This window comes from Bipolaris oryzae, assembly GCF_000523455.1.
Source record: "Bipolaris oryzae ATCC 44560 unplaced genomic scaffold scaffold_1, whole genome shotgun sequence".
Lineage (NCBI taxonomy): Eukaryota > Fungi > Ascomycota > Dothideomycetes > Pleosporales > Pleosporaceae > Bipolaris > Bipolaris oryzae.
In genome coordinates this window covers 158,864-173,238 of record NW_006911277.1, presented here as the reverse complement: position 1 = coordinate 173,238, position 14,375 = coordinate 158,864, and the positions used below count along the sequence as shown (strand labels likewise).

Genomic DNA, 14,375 nt, shown 5'->3' with positions numbered 1-14,375 from the left:
CAGTTGCAGAAGCCATTTCACGGTCAGTGGGAAAAGAAGGTGGCGGACGGCAGACGACGCTGATATATTAGGGCGGGAGAGTGAGAGACATTAACACACTAAAGACGGAAGGAGCGACCTCAGTGCTCAACCTTTGGGCCCATGCACCCCATAGATTTCACGCTCTTCGGACCATAATACATATGCTTCACTTGAAATGTAATAGTAGAGTGCTTCAAGGCACTATATAATCTACATATATCTACATTGTCCACCCGCTCTTTCGGCTTGATTCTTACAAGTCGCTCACCGCATGCGTTCTGTCCTTCTCTTGTATGGAAGAGGCTCGACCTTCTTCCTCTTGAATTCGACATTGATCTGACTCTTCATTCCAGCTCGCTCCATGACACCTGCCATGCTGTCGTCCCATTTGGTTCTGAAAAGCGTAGCCGTGATGGGGTGGAGCTTGTTCGAGTCAGTGAAACTGCGCAGGTTGAACCCTATGCGCTTGACGTTGTTGAACTTGGTAACATCAAGCGCCTGGCCAGCATTCTGCTCAAAGACAAAGATTCCCAGACGATGGTACGGCGCACCCCTGTGAGCCCAGGGCGCAATCCAGGGCAGCGCAATTTTCTTTGCGCTAGGATCCTCGACCTTTTGGTCTTCTTGGGCGATGCGCTGAAGAGGTATAGATGTATTGTTGGGGGAAAGTGGTATGTTGGAGGCAATCAAGTGGCATCGGTAGGTGAAGCTGTCAGTCTCTGGGACAGGCACATCTGCATCTACTACCACAACTGTGACGAGTTTCTCACCCGGGGTGAACATCTGGACGTTGAGTCGAGGCATCTTCTCACTGATCGCAGAGTCGACAAAGTCGCCTGGTGCAGCCGACTTCCTACCGAAACCGAGATCGATATCTGCCACAAGGTCCAAGGAGGGAAGAATATCTGGAATAATGGCCAATTGTGTAACACGCTGTTCAAGAACGAGACGCTTGTACTGTCGCCACTTCTTGTCGGCAAGGTATCGATATATGGGCTTGTTCATGTCACCTTCACAGCGGTCAGTCAAGCCCAGAAAACCAGACATATAACCTACCCTGTCCATCCTCAAACTTTCGCTTGACCACTGGGTCATTGATATCGGCCAGAATGATCAATTCGTTCAAATGCTTCCGCATACTCCGTAACCTATGCTCCTTGGCCGCAGGCCCACCACTGACACTAGGGTCCTGGTCCATCAAGTTCTTGATTCGCAGCTGTTGCGTCTCAATCTCTTTGATCTTCTCTTGCCTATCCTCCAACAAAAACTTGCGAGCCTCTTGGAAGCACTGATAAGGTAATTGTTCAAAGGGAATCTCTGTCGCCTTCTGTATCGCAGAACGGCGAAGAGCAGCACGACGACGGCGAGATCCAACTGGCTGCACATGCTCTCTCCGTAGCAGGCGGCGCTCCTGTTTCTTGTTCTCCACCATCTGAGGGTCTAGTGTGCCCCATTTTTGCATGAATTCGGGGACTGCTTGGGGCGATGCATTCTGGGCAGCACCTTCGGGAGGGTTCGAGGGTGGGGGAGGCCGAGTCGCATTCGCAGATTGCGTTTGCACCTCTTCATGGGCCACAGCGGAGGTCGAGAGCAGACGGCGCGTGCCAATGGCGCCAGGCAGCTGTCGCACACATCTCAGGCATGCGCTGAACTGGCGTACGGACGGTGTGGAGGCCATGGCGGACGATGGCTTGGTGTCGATGTGCCGAGTGATGGTGGTGCTAGAAAATGTGGTGATGGGTGACGGTCCGTGCTCCGAAACCTCCGCCCTCAACTCCGCGACTTCAACCTTGGGGCTTTTTTTGATACCCGACCCGGCATGGCTTCCTCGAGGTTATCCGCGCCGATGCGGGGCGTCACATTGCAATTGAGCAGGCTGTCAATACGGCAGAATGCGCTGTGCATTCGTTGCGCTGTAGGTAGTCTCTTATTTGTGGCATGCGACCTGCTAACGCCTCACAGAAATCTCTATGTACACCCTCTGCCCGCTCCATAACCACGTCTGCGCCAGTCAATGCCACGATATCAACAATCAGACAACCAGGCGCCGATTATGTCCCCGTCAAACCGTTTGAGGAGCAGACCGTCTTGGCGACTATCCACCAATTCCCCTCACTAGAGCCGCTACGGTTCGAACAATACCCTGCAAATCACCTCTACCTGCCTACCCGACGAGACATATTACATCGTGCTGTCATCTATGAGGGTGACATGACCCGGTTGGGAACTGCCTCTACGAAGACCAGACATGAGGTCCGCGGTTCAGCAAGAAAGATTCGACCACAAAAGGGTACAGGTCACGCCCGTCTGGGAGACAAGAAGTCGCCCATGTTGAGAGGAGGTGGAGTCGCATTCGGTCCCAAGCCCCGCGATTTTTCGTCAGAGCTTCCAAAGAAGGTATATGACCTAGCATGGCGGACAGCATTATCGTATCGCTTTAGAAAGGGCGAGCTCATCATCGTTGACAATGCCATGGAGATTGAAAGTCCATCGACAAGATTACTGAGCGATATCTTCAAGCACCACGAGAAGCTACAGGGTAAAGGCCGCAGCTTGATGGTGACTTTGGAGGAGCGACCGTTATTGGAACAAGCGCTCGTTGAGATGGACCGTGGCGAGCAAACCCTAACATGGGAGGAAGTCGATGTCAAGAACCTGCTGGAGCTCTCTCGCGTGATCATTGAGCGCGACGCTTTGCACAACATTCTTCTTTCTCATGAAGAAGACCTTACACACAAGGCTCTCCAGCCATGGCATAAGAGCCTCATCAGGTCATCACCCCCTTCAGAACTCGAATCCGTCGTCGGCTGGGAAGAATTCCGCAACCTCTCCCTCGCCGATCCCAAAGAAAAAGAAACTCTCCGCGCCGAGGCATATGAAGACACAGCAACAAAACGCTACGCCGAAGCCGAATCCCTCCCTTCAGGTCCCAAGCGCACAGAACTCACAATCTCAGCCTACAACCTCCTTGCCGAAGCCAAGGAAATCCAGTTCGCAGAGAAGACCGGCCAGTCTTTCGCCGACTACCTCGACCACGGCGAGCCTGACCGCTTCCCCCGCATTCAAACCCTGAACTACCAAATCAACATCAAGGACGACGTCGTTAACACCGCAGCTGAGACATCCCGCCAAAAAGCAGAGGAACTCATGGTCGAAATGCGCGAACTTGAAGTCGAGAAACTAGAAGTCCAGTACGAAGCTGCACTACTTGCCGCACAGGTCCACGAGCACCGCGTCGAGGCTCTTCGTCTTGGCGGCGAGCTAGAAAAGGCAGAGGAGCTACTTGAAGCTGCTAGCATCGAGCGGACGCACGTTGATGACGTGGAAGTGGCGCTGCTTGAAGCGCAACTCGAGGTCGCAAAGCAAAAATCCGTTGTCGCGAATTTGAACGGTAACTTTGCGGCAAAGCAAAAGGCGCAAGAAGAGATTCGTGCATGCGAAGAGGCGCTTGCGACGAAGAGGGCTGAGATCGAGGCTGAAAATGCAGAGGTTGTTGAAGATGTGGACGCAGTTGAGATTCCAGCGGTTGAAACAGGGAAGGAAGAAAAGAAGATATAGACTTCTTGTTCAGAAGTGTATGTGTTATTGTACAATTGTATCTATAGATGCTCGTGAGCCGTGGCTTGATCGTTTACATAACATGTGAAATGGCAGGTGGTGGTGTTACATGGTGCACATGCTGATGCTTCTTTCCGTCTCTTTCACTGACCGCGACTGGGCGTTTAGTTCTGAGAAGCACACCTAATGCTTGATATCGAGTTAGGTGACGTAGAAATCTCACGCCGCGTCATCCTCCACCTTTTTCTCCACCTTCTTCCCTTCAAAGACAACCGTCATTACCCCTCCAACCTGCCCCTCACTCTTGCCCTCTCTAGCCCCCTTGCACTCTGCCACAGCATCTCTAACAGCCTTGAGAACCGCATCCGCCTCTTCAGGCGTCGCCTTTCTCCCCTTCTTCTTCGGCCCCATCAAAACCTCAACCTTCCTCCCCTCTTTGAGAAACCTCTTCAGAGACTCCAGTCGGTGCTTCAAATCACCAGGCGCAATTGCCCAATTGAGTTCAAGAGACTTTGGGATAGGACCAGCGCCCTGACCTTTTGCCTGGCGGCGCAGCGTCTCGAGTTTGCGTTCGTGTTGAGCGCGGAGATCCATTTTGGAAATGACTCTGCAGGTAGGCAGGTTGTCGGGGTCAAGTTGTCCGTATTCATCGACTTTTCCTGGCGTCATTTGAACTAGGTGGTGAGTGACTTTGTTGAAGCTGGTCAATGCCTCGTCGGTCGGAACGTCATTATGGAACGTGCCATTTTCATCTACGAGGTTTATGCGCTCGGCTTCGATGGCGTTGTCGATGATGTAGTAGTCTGATATTGCATGGCGACGGGTGTCTTTGGTGTATTTCTTTGTGCGGATTGATGTCCGTGAGGTAAGACTGGGTGTTGAAGAGGCGAGAGATGTATGTCCTGACACTGAAGGCGCAAATGCTGGAGCGTATAGCAGTGGAATTGAAGTCGTGGTGCGCAGAGATGGGGCGATGAAGACGCGGTACAGTGCACGCGAGGTTCCAGAGATGTGTGTGGGCGGCATTTCGGATGTAGTCTTTGAAGACGGCTGTAATAGTCAGTGAGAAAGAAAAAGAAAAACTGCCAATGGTGGTGTGAGAACGATCGTAGAAAGCTTCAATGTTTTCCGATTGACGCTAGTACCGGTCGAGATCGAATCGGAGCAGCGACGACCTCCGAGAAGGCCGCATCCCCCGCCAACTCACACCTCCGTGACTATCTCCAGCCCACCCCATGTAGCAACCCACCATGGTAACGACAGGCCTGGCGCACTGTTACTTTCGCTACAACCAACTTGGCCTGCCGCCATGAGTAATCCGCTCGAGGACTATCTAGCTGCACTGGACGCGCGTGATGCCAGGGAGAAGGCGCACGAGGCCTACGTCAACGCCTGTAAGAGGCTTTTTGCCTGCGTTGTGCTGCGCTGAAGCATCGAGTGGGGCTCATGATACGTAGATACAAAACTTGCCGATGGCACAGCAAGCCTGGTCCCCCCAGCAGCTCCCGCCGAAGAACCTTTGTCTGCCAGCGCCTCTCTCAAGGCTCTGACGTACAGGGGCAAAGGCAAAGCGAAAGGTTCCGCTACAACAGATCCCGCACCGTCTTCTACAGCTGCACAACTCCGCGCCGAACTTGCAGCCACTCAGCGTACCCGCGGTGACCTCGAGGCACGACTCAGTGCCACCTCTGCTGAACTCTTCGCCCTCAAAACCACAGAGACGGAACAGAGACGGCGAATAGAACATCTGGAAAAGACGCGCAGGGTACTCGAGAGGCGGGCCAGAGACACAGCTGAGGAACTCAAGGGCAAAGGAAGACTAGTAGAGGACGTGCACGACGAAATGGTGGCGCTCAACTTGCAGCTGAATATGGCAGAGCAGGAGAAGGAGAAGCTGCGCAAGGAGAATGATGAATTGACCAAGAGGTGGGTTAAGAAAATGGAGGAAGAAGCTAAGAAGATGAATGAACGGTCCGGGTGGGGAGATCAGTCGCGGAGGATCAAGTAGACAATCGGAAGATGAGAAAGTTTGACGGTCTAGAGAGTAGTGTTTGGGTAGGCCAGCCTCGACGTTGTATTGGATTTACCATGACAATGAGGAGATCCAATTGTGTAGATTTTCGACTTACATTTGGGTCATGCTATTTGACACTGGACATTGCATACTGACATACACTGACATACGCTGGTGCCTGGTCATGTCTTGGCGTTCCCGAGCTCCCCGCAATCCCACTACTCTACTATAGTTCCCCACCTCCACCCACCAGCAAACCAGACAACGCACTTCTGCGGTACCACTCTCCAAATCACTGCACAATGGGTACCGCACTCAAGACCTGGGGTGAGTAAGCGTGCTTCTTCAATAGCACAGCGTCATGTGCGCCCCGCATGCCCCGCCACTCGACCATGTCACTAATATACGTCTCCCAGAGCTCGAGAACTCGATAAAGCTCGTGGATCCAAGCAAGGATGCACTGTACAACTACTCTCCTGCTGCTCAGAGAGCCATCAACGAGGCCCACCCATGGCGAACCGACCCCAACTACTTCACTTCGGTCCGCATCTCTGCCATCGCCCTCCTCAAGATGGTCATGCATGCGCGTTCAGGTGGCTCACTTGAGGTCATGGGCTTGATGTTAGGCAAGATTGAAGCACATACCTTTGTCGTCACAGACGCCTTCCGACTACCTGTCGAAGGGACAGAGACACGAGTCAATGCGCAGGATGAGGCAAACGAGTACATGGTCGAGTTCTTGCAGCGAGCACGCGAACAAGGGCAAATGGAGAACGCAGTGGGCTGGTACCACTCACATCCTGGTTATGGTTGCTGGCTATCTGGTATCGATGTCAATACACAGAAGACACAACAGCAATTTCAAGACCCCTTCTGTGCCATCGTCATCGACCCCGACCGAACCATCTCTGCAGGCAAAGTCGAGATTGGCGCCTTCCGCACATATTCGACCGAGTACGTCGAGAACCAGCAAAAGACCGGTGGTTCAAAGGTATCAGGAGGTACAGACAGCGACGGTTTTGAGACCATTCCGCTGGGCAAGATTGAGGACTTTGGTGCTCACGCCAGTCACTACTATTCCTTGGAGGTCTCGCACTACAAGTCTTCTCTGGACGCCAAACTGCTCGAGGCCCTCTGGAACAAGTACTGGGTACAGACGCTTTCGTCGTCGCCCCTGATCTCAAACCGCGAGTACGGCACTAAGCAAATCTCCGATCTGGCACGCAAGATGCAGCAAGAGTCACACAACAGCTCACGGTTCAAGGGCGGTCAGGGCTACTCGAACAGCCTCGAGGTCAAGAACCAATTGACCAAGCTGGGCGCGGTGGGGTCGAAGATTGCGCGTGAAGAAGATATGGGTCTGCTAGCAGCACAAGTCAAGGATAAGGTATTCAGCTTGCCGAGCGAAGGCGAGGTCAAGAGCCCAGACGTTGTTGAAATGGAGACTTCGTGATGTTGCAGGTCGAAGGGGTGTGCGAACATATGCAATGACTGAACAGCATGACAAGGCGTTTATGGCGTAGCAAAGGGGATTATTCGGATTGGATTATAGAATTACAGAGGGTAGTGTATTAAGTTCGATACAATCCTGTCATAGTATCATGACACGAACTTCGTTCACTGGTATCATACAATTCACAAAGCAGACATTATCCATCTGCATCACCCCCAACCCATCTTTCAGCACCCCAACCTCGCCAGCGTCTCCCTCCGACCCAGGATGACCATGACATCATAAATCCGCATCCCTTCCCCCTGCCCCGTAATCGTCTTCCTCAAATAATGATATACATCCTTACTCCCCTTCTTGCCTTCCTCCCTCCCATCAATAATCTCGCGCACTTTCTGCATCAAATGCTCCTTATCCCAGTCCTTCTCCTCGACCTGCGCCAGCATCTGCGCGCGCATCGGGATATCCGAGGACGTAGCTACGGGCGGCGCATTCTGAAACGGTCGTAGAAGCGTGAAGAAGAAGGAGTTGCGGTAGAGGAATTCGTTTGCGTTTGTGTAGTTTTCCGCGTCGACTCGCACAATGCGTTTTATATAGTCGTGGGGAAGAGGAGAGTTGACGATGGCTTTCCAGTTGCTGTAGGGGGAATCGGGGCTTGTGAGTAGAGTGGCGATATTGTTTACGATTTCATCGAGGCCCGGGCCGCCGGTTTGGGCGCGGAGGAGGGCGTGTTTGCGCTGGAGGAAATGCAATTTACCAAATGTAACTGTGGTGTTTCCCTTTGTGAATTTCAGGGAGAAGTTCTTGATGAGGGCTTCGAGATCCATTACGTCGGTTTTTTCTTTGTGGCTCCAGCCCAGCAGGGCGGCGAAGTTTGTGAGGGTTTCGGGGAAGATTTGCATTTCTTTGAAGGCGGCGATGTCGGTGTCGAAGTTACGCTTGCTGAGCTTGTTGCCGTGCTCGTCGACGAGGAGGCCGACGTGGGCGAATTCTGGAGGGTCCCAGCCAAAGGCTTCGTACATGGCGATGTGTTTGGGGGTGCTGGGCATCCATTCGCTGCCGCGGATGACGTGCGTGATTTTCATGAGGTGATCGTCGACGACGTTGGCGAGGTGGTATGTGGGCAGGCCGTCTGACTTGAGGAGAATGGGGTCTTCGTAGGCGGTTTCGGTGACATGGCCGCGTCGCTTGAGGGGGTGGAAGGTGCCGAATATGAGGTCCTTATAAGTTGGGTATTGTTCAGGCACTTTGAGGCGTATAGTATACGCTTCTCCCTTTGAGGCTCGGTCGTCGCTCTCTTCCTTGGATATCGGGGCGCATGTACGGTCGTAGTCAGTGGCTATCCCCAGCTTATGTCTGTGTTGGGCCAGCGCATTTAAGCGCTCTGCTGAACAGAAACAGCGGTATGCATTGCCCGAATCTAGCAAGTCGTGCGCATGCTTTCTATACAATTCGCTCCTCTCTGACTGTTTGTATGGCCCGTATGGTCCTCCCACTTGTGGCCCCTCATCCCACTGTAGCCCCGCCCATCGCAAATCGTCAAAGAGTCGCTGCTCGGCGTCGAGAACTGTGCGCTTCTGGTCCGTATCTTCTATCCGGAGAAGAAACTGTCCGCCTGTGCGCTTGGCAAGGAGGTAATTGAATAGCGCAGTGCGTAGTGATCCTAGGTGCAGGTAGCCGGTTGGTGATGGTGCGAAGCGCGTCCGTGCAGGAAACGATGGCAAGGCTGTTTTACTCTTCTGGTCCTTCGGTGCCTTTGAGCTAATCTGGCGCCGTGAGCCTCGTGATATTCGCAGGAGACATGAGCGGCATGTATAGGCGGGGAATTGCGGGCGAAGGAGAAGAGAAACGGCCATGGCTGTGGTGATGCGACGGCGACCAGAAGCTGCCGGTCCGCTTGTGCAAAATGTCAGACAGGGATCTCTTCTATCTTGACCTTAGTGCGGGCGCGTCTGAACTTTTGCCCGCATTGCAAACTGATCGGCCTCTCTGGAGAAACTTTGTCGCCCTTACCTTTACTCAACTCCTGGTTGGCAGCCTTGCACGTTGCACGCTTTCTCCTTGTACATATACCCCTGAAGCAAACTCTTTCGCCCGCTCCCCTAACCTTCCCATTCATAGACTCCGCACAAGAGTACGTATCTTCTGTTCATCAGGCCATGATTACATGCTGACTGAAGCACAGTGGACGAAGAAATCGACCTCTACGGTGCGCCTATATGCTTACCTGAGGTGCATACAAACTAACAGAGACAGAAATCCTTGAGATCGAAAAGGGCGCAACCAAGGTCGAGATCAAAAAGGCCTATCACAAAGTGCGTAAGCAGAAGCGAGCAACGCATAAAGCAACGCATCTCTAACATACCCAGGCTGCACTCGCACATCATCCCGATAAGGTCGCTGAGGAAGATCGTGCAGAGGCCGAGGTCCGCTTCAAGGCTGCAAAGCAAGCCTACGAGATTCTCTCCGATGATGACAAGCGCCAACTGTACGACACCCACGGCATGGCCGCCTTTGACCCGTCCAAGGGAGGAATGGGCGGCGAAGGCCCAGACATTGACGACATTTTTGCGCAAATGTTTGGTGGCATGGGCGGCTTCGGAGGTATGCCCGGCATGGGTGGTATGGGAGGAATGCCCGGCGGGCGCCACGTACCTCGTAAGGGACGGTCGGTAGAGCAAGAGTACGAGGTTTCACTGGAAGAATTATACAAGGGCAAAACGACCAAATTCACAAACACCAAAAACATTGTCTGCAACTTGTGCAAAGGCAGCGGCGGCAAGCAGGGTGCCAAGAGCAACTCTTGTGCTGTGTGTAATGGAAGGGGTAGGTCGTTATTCCCACATTTGAACGGAATTATTGACTAACCCTTATAGGTGCCAAACAGGTACTTCGCCAAGTCGGCCCTGGTCTAGTCACTCAAGAGACCGTTCCCTGCGGCAACTGTCAAGGTTCTGGACAAGTCATTCCCGAGAAGCAGCGCTGCAAGAAGTGCAAGGGCAACAAGGTCGTGGAGACCAAGAATGTTCTTGAGCTTTACATTCCTCGTGGTGCCCGAGAAGGCGAGAGAATTGTGCTAGCAGGAGAGGCGGATCAGCTGCCTGACCAGGAGCCCGGCGATATCATCTTCACTCTTACTGAGACACCTCACGATGTGTTTGAGCGCGCAGGCGCTGATCTCCGTTGTGAACTCAAGGTCACTTTGGCCGAAGCCCTTACAGGCTTCAACAGAGTTGTTGTCACCCACCTCGACGGAAGGGGTATCAAGATGAATGTCCAACAGCCCAATGGAAATGTTCTCCGACCAGGACAGGTGCTCAAGATTGAGGGCGAGGGTATGCCGAACAAGAAGAGTGATACTAGGGGTGACCTATACCTTGTAGTGGATGTCGAGTTTCCTCAAGATGGATGGCTCAAGAGCGAAGCCGCCGTGCAAAAGGTTCGCGATGCTCTGCCCAAGGATGAGAAACCCGAGGAAAAGCATGAGGAAGTCGAGGAAGTTGAAGTCGATTGGGACGCTGACATGGAAGAGTTTGGAGCTGGCAGTGGTGACCCACGAGCCGGTGGTGCCGAGTGGGAAGACGATGAGGAGGGCGAGGGCGGCCCTCAGTGCGCGACTCAGTAGAAACACTGCGTTGACACGACCTGATGAAATGCATGGTTTTGGCGTTGCCGGGAACGATGATGGGTTATTTTTCTGCTTTTCTCCCCAGTACACACACACATACACCTCCGGCTTGGTTGTGGACATTAGACTGGGATTCATCGGCTTTTTTTATGCTCATGTGCTTGCAACGACTCCCTGTCTTGATGCGATTCTATGGATAGACGTTACTGATACCCGGATTTACAGCTCTTGAAGGCAGTATCTTGGTTGGGGTAATGCAAAATGGTTCCCTGAGACAGTTTCATGGGTCAAGTTAGTTATGAGTGATAGCTGCGAATGTGAATGGGATAAGGTTTGAAGTATCAGCAATCTAAGTCTTCATAGAGAAGTTCAGCACTAGACACGTATATGCTAGCCACACAGCCTAGATGTGACATTGTGCTATAAAATATAACTCAAAATCAAACAAACGAAGAGTTGATTGTTCACCATACCTAAAGACCGCTTTCTTTCACTTCAATACTTTCACCACTTGAGCTTGTGTCTGCCTCAGTGCACATGCCACTGCTACCGTTTGCTGCCAAGACAATGCGAGCGACTTCTCTTCCTGAATACCACACTCTGTGCCTCTTCATTTTACCTCACACAACAATTATAGACCATGCAACACCATCGACCCACTCTTTCACCAGTCCCCGACGTGGGACGCATGCCATCAGCACCACCACGCTTTTCTGCTCAATCACCAGCTCCAGATTTCATCATCGTCGGTCTGTTCGCGCTACGTCTAGCAAAGGGATTAATTGAAGGTCTTGAATACTATCCAGGTCGTGATGCAGATATCATCTAGCTTGTCAACTTCCTGGCGCCGTTCAGCAATGACTACGCACTGGCAAAGTTATCAGGTCGTCAGAAAGACGACTACCTCCAGATGTATCCAGCCATTGTATCCCGGATGAAGAAACAACCGCGGTATCCTATCAGGTTCATGCAGATGAATCCAGATCAGTCCATGTACCAGTCACAACAGCGCGGCGTTGCAGGGCAGCCAGGGGAGATGACGGATGGTAAATGAATCAATACACCTCATAATTTGTTCATCATCTTACTTAATCCAGTCAAGAGACTAGAGATTATCGACTTTTGCGATGCGGCAAGCGAATGGGGCTCCAGCGTTCCTATACCATCGCGCGAGGCGGAACGAATAATCGAGCTAGCTGATCAAAGGCGCATCGCAGATCTTGAGCGTTCACAAAAGCGCGGAGAGGAGCAATTGGGAAATTCAGGGCATTCTCGCTTCGAGTCTACAAGCTTCTCACCTGAAGAATGCACACAATATATAAACAACAGTTCGCGGAGAGGCGACGAATCCTCAAGGCGAGAGGAAGCAAGAACGAACGTAGAGGCTAGAAGGGACCGGCATGTATCTTTTTCGGATGAGCGACGGGATTTCGAGGCAAGTTGTCTACTTCTAGAGTAAGATTCATTGGATGCTAATTCATATAGGAGCGAAGACGATAACTGCATAACCAGGCATTGGAGCTCCTTGTATACAAGCGATTGATACCTACGAAGCTTGTTCATACCAGGTCAACAGACTGTTCACAGTTTCCAGCACACTTTACTCCTCGTCACACTGATCCCGGTCTGGTGCTTGTCATTGCTTTCAGTCCCATTGCGCCGGCGAAATCACGTGCTTCCCATGCGTACGTATTAGCTTCTACAATGCGTAACCTCAACACCCTGCCATTCAAATTCCATAATTTCTACGTTCTATCACATACGACCATAGATTCCAGAAATTAGCGCTTCCCGTTCGCTCAGCGGTACTCAAGCTAGAAATCGGCGGACTAGTAGTCAGGTGGGTGACCACTGGCGAATCCCCGCTGTTGTATGTTTTTTGTATTTTTGCACTTTCATAAGTTCGCGATGGTGGAACACAGCATGTAATTGAGTTTTGAGGAGAATTTTTGATCCGTTTTCAGAGGTAGGAAAGTACGGTATTACGTCACTAATAGTTGTTTTGGTGTTATGATGAATTTTGGGCAATTCTCTACATTTCACCCAATATTGTTTTTCTGGATATGCAAGACCGCTCCTACTTACAAAAAGTACTTAGCTCGAGCCTGTACACGTGCAATTGCCACCACTCCACAACCCAGACGGCCATGGGTCAGATCCCAGATTACCACTTACGAAAACAACAAGGACTGCTGCGTAGCTGCGCAAACGTCAGCTCGTATTCACAGATACTAGTATCACTAGTGGCTCACCCGGCAGTAGCTGCAAACACTTCAGATCGTTTCGCAGTTGTGAATAGACCCACGCTACCAGCGAATAGCAGCATAAAAACTCCAACCATAATGAGCTTGACAGTTGGATTCGAGATATAATAAAGAGCCAGGATAGCGACGAACAGCAGAATCACTGTGATTAAGACGCTGAGAATGGTCACAAATCGAGCTATCCGCTTCTCTAGGATATATGCCATATTATCTTCACGTCTCTCCGCCTGGAAAATATGAGCCTTGATTGCGAATAAGATGCGCTTATATTACCATGAAGAACACTGGGAGATACCGATGGACAAAACTTGTCAGCCTATCCTCGAATTCTGGCTGCTTTAGGACCACAAGATCCTCGTTCGTGGTGTAGAGCTTCGCGCTGGACCCGGTCATGATGGACTCTCGCTGTTTTAGAGCCTTATCGTATCTAGTCGCCGCATGGTGGATCGCATCAAATGTGCGCACTGGTGGTGGCCCGAGAGATGCAAGTGTGCTTTCAAAAATCAATGCCTCTCCTACCAACACGTTAGCCATACAATCTCTACCGCATCAAGGCCTCAAATTTACTATATTCTTTTAGTTTCTGCCGTACTTCGAACACAAGATCCATCCGAGCCTTCTGGCGTGGATTGCTTCCACCCTCTGCAACCCCATGGAACAGCTCCCAGCTCTTCGCGCATTCTTGTGTATCAGCGTCTCCAAATTCTATACTGCAATCTTGGGAATCGGTATGCTCCTGTATTTGCGATCAGCGGTATATTTCCGTTAATCTCCCTGAGTGCAACGAACGAGTCTTGCCTCTAGAGCTGCAAGTTCACTCTGGAAATAAAGCAAGTTGCGAGCCGCAAGCCTATCAAATCGATGAAAAACGAGCGATGTACGGTCCGGATCGCTTGAAATGAAGTTTGCCAGAGATGGGAAGCCGTCCAGCGGACGTATCTGCTCATGGCCCGTTTCTACATCTGATCGATGGTTTTGAGGCATGGAGGAGATGTCTGGTGTCAAGCTCGCAGCGCACAACTTGCACAGCGTCGAGCATCATCAAGCGACTCTGCCTTGCCGCTCACCGGTCAGTCATCCCAATGTTATTGGTCTATCAATTTGAGCAAGCACACCGACACTCAGCCGTATGCAGAGTGATCTGCAAGCCACCGACCTTAACTCGGAAGGCTGGGCTTGGCTAGGTAACACAAGCTGGTCGCCCCATCGCACAAGAAGAAGACTAAGATCCCCTTCGAACCCCCCATCACGATTATCTCGAAACTGAATGGTTTTCGTATCCAAGTCGTCTCCAATCACTCCCAGTCGATAGTCACCTTTTCTCTCATCCAAAGTCATTCATCGATCTGTCGGATTTACAATGCTAAATCCGGCTCTTGTTTATACTCGTCTATTTGTTCGATAGGAACTCCACCTAATAACTGCACTGTAAGTATTCAC

General features: G+C 51.6%; 9 protein-coding genes across 9 annotated transcripts; 5 read left to right on the top strand and 4 right to left on the bottom strand.

Annotated features, from left to right (window-relative positions):
* Window positions 1-285: 285 nt before the first annotated feature.
* Window positions 286-1,699, bottom strand: COCMIDRAFT_80144 (uncharacterized protein; the record flags this gene model as incomplete). The annotated part of the gene is made up of 2 exons (XM_007684226.1): window positions 286-1,031; window positions 1,078-1,699. 2 exons carry the CDS (start codon window positions 1,697-1,699, stop codon window positions 286-288), a joined length of 1,368 nt encoding a protein of 455 aa, XP_007682416.1.
* A 141-nt stretch (window positions 1,700-1,840) lies between these two features.
* On the top strand, window positions 1,841-3,579 carry COCMIDRAFT_31626 (uncharacterized protein; the record flags this gene model as incomplete). Its single annotated transcript, XM_007684159.1, has 2 exons — window positions 1,841-1,936; window positions 1,984-3,579. The coding sequence occupies 2 exons, from the start codon at window positions 1,841-1,843 to the stop codon at window positions 3,577-3,579; spliced, it is 1,692 nt and encodes a 563-aa protein (XP_007682349.1).
* A 219-nt stretch (window positions 3,580-3,798) lies between these two features.
* On the bottom strand, window positions 3,799-4,605 carry COCMIDRAFT_80184 (uncharacterized protein; the record flags this gene model as incomplete). Its single annotated transcript, XM_007684225.1, has 1 exon — window positions 3,799-4,605. One exon carries the CDS (start codon window positions 4,603-4,605, stop codon window positions 3,799-3,801), a length of 807 nt encoding a protein of 268 aa, XP_007682415.1.
* Window positions 4,606-4,888: 283 nt separating this feature from the next.
* COCMIDRAFT_79963 (uncharacterized protein) lies at window positions 4,889-5,587 on the top strand (the record flags this gene model as incomplete). The annotated part of the gene is made up of 2 exons (XM_007684224.1): window positions 4,889-4,973; window positions 5,037-5,587. 2 exons carry the CDS (start codon window positions 4,889-4,891, stop codon window positions 5,585-5,587), a joined length of 636 nt encoding a protein of 211 aa, XP_007682414.1.
* Window positions 5,588-5,895: 308 nt separating this feature from the next.
* COCMIDRAFT_31624 (uncharacterized protein) lies at window positions 5,896-7,046 on the top strand (the record flags this gene model as incomplete). Its single annotated transcript, XM_007684158.1, has 2 exons — window positions 5,896-5,920; window positions 6,010-7,046. 2 exons carry the CDS (start codon window positions 5,896-5,898, stop codon window positions 7,044-7,046), a joined length of 1,062 nt encoding a protein of 353 aa, XP_007682348.1.
* A 227-nt stretch (window positions 7,047-7,273) lies between these two features.
* COCMIDRAFT_21458 (uncharacterized protein) lies at window positions 7,274-8,899 on the bottom strand (the record flags this gene model as incomplete). The annotated part of the gene is made up of 1 exon (XM_007684132.1): window positions 7,274-8,899. The coding sequence occupies one exon, from the start codon at window positions 8,897-8,899 to the stop codon at window positions 7,274-7,276; it is 1,626 nt and encodes a 541-aa protein (XP_007682322.1).
* Window positions 8,900-8,949: 50 nt separating this feature from the next.
* COCMIDRAFT_31622 (uncharacterized protein) lies at window positions 8,950-10,668 on the top strand (the record flags this gene model as incomplete). The annotated part of the gene is made up of 5 exons (XM_007684157.1): window positions 8,950-8,993; window positions 9,224-9,252; window positions 9,300-9,358; window positions 9,413-9,869; window positions 9,920-10,668. 5 exons carry the CDS (start codon window positions 8,950-8,952, stop codon window positions 10,666-10,668), a joined length of 1,338 nt encoding a protein of 445 aa, XP_007682347.1.
* Window positions 10,669-11,311: 643 nt separating this feature from the next.
* COCMIDRAFT_31621 (uncharacterized protein) lies at window positions 11,312-12,171 on the top strand (the record flags this gene model as incomplete). The annotated part of the gene is made up of 4 exons (XM_007684156.1): window positions 11,312-11,416; window positions 11,501-11,717; window positions 11,769-12,073; window positions 12,157-12,171. The coding sequence occupies 4 exons, from the start codon at window positions 11,312-11,314 to the stop codon at window positions 12,169-12,171; spliced, it is 642 nt and encodes a 213-aa protein (XP_007682346.1).
* Window positions 12,172-12,765: 594 nt separating this feature from the next.
* Window positions 12,766-13,919, bottom strand: COCMIDRAFT_282 (uncharacterized protein; the record flags this gene model as incomplete). The annotated part of the gene is made up of 5 exons (XM_007684109.1): window positions 12,766-12,871; window positions 12,924-13,162; window positions 13,209-13,450; window positions 13,503-13,671; window positions 13,725-13,919. 5 exons carry the CDS (start codon window positions 13,917-13,919, stop codon window positions 12,766-12,768), a joined length of 951 nt encoding a protein of 316 aa, XP_007682299.1.
* Between the last annotated feature and the right edge of the window lie 456 nt (window positions 13,920-14,375).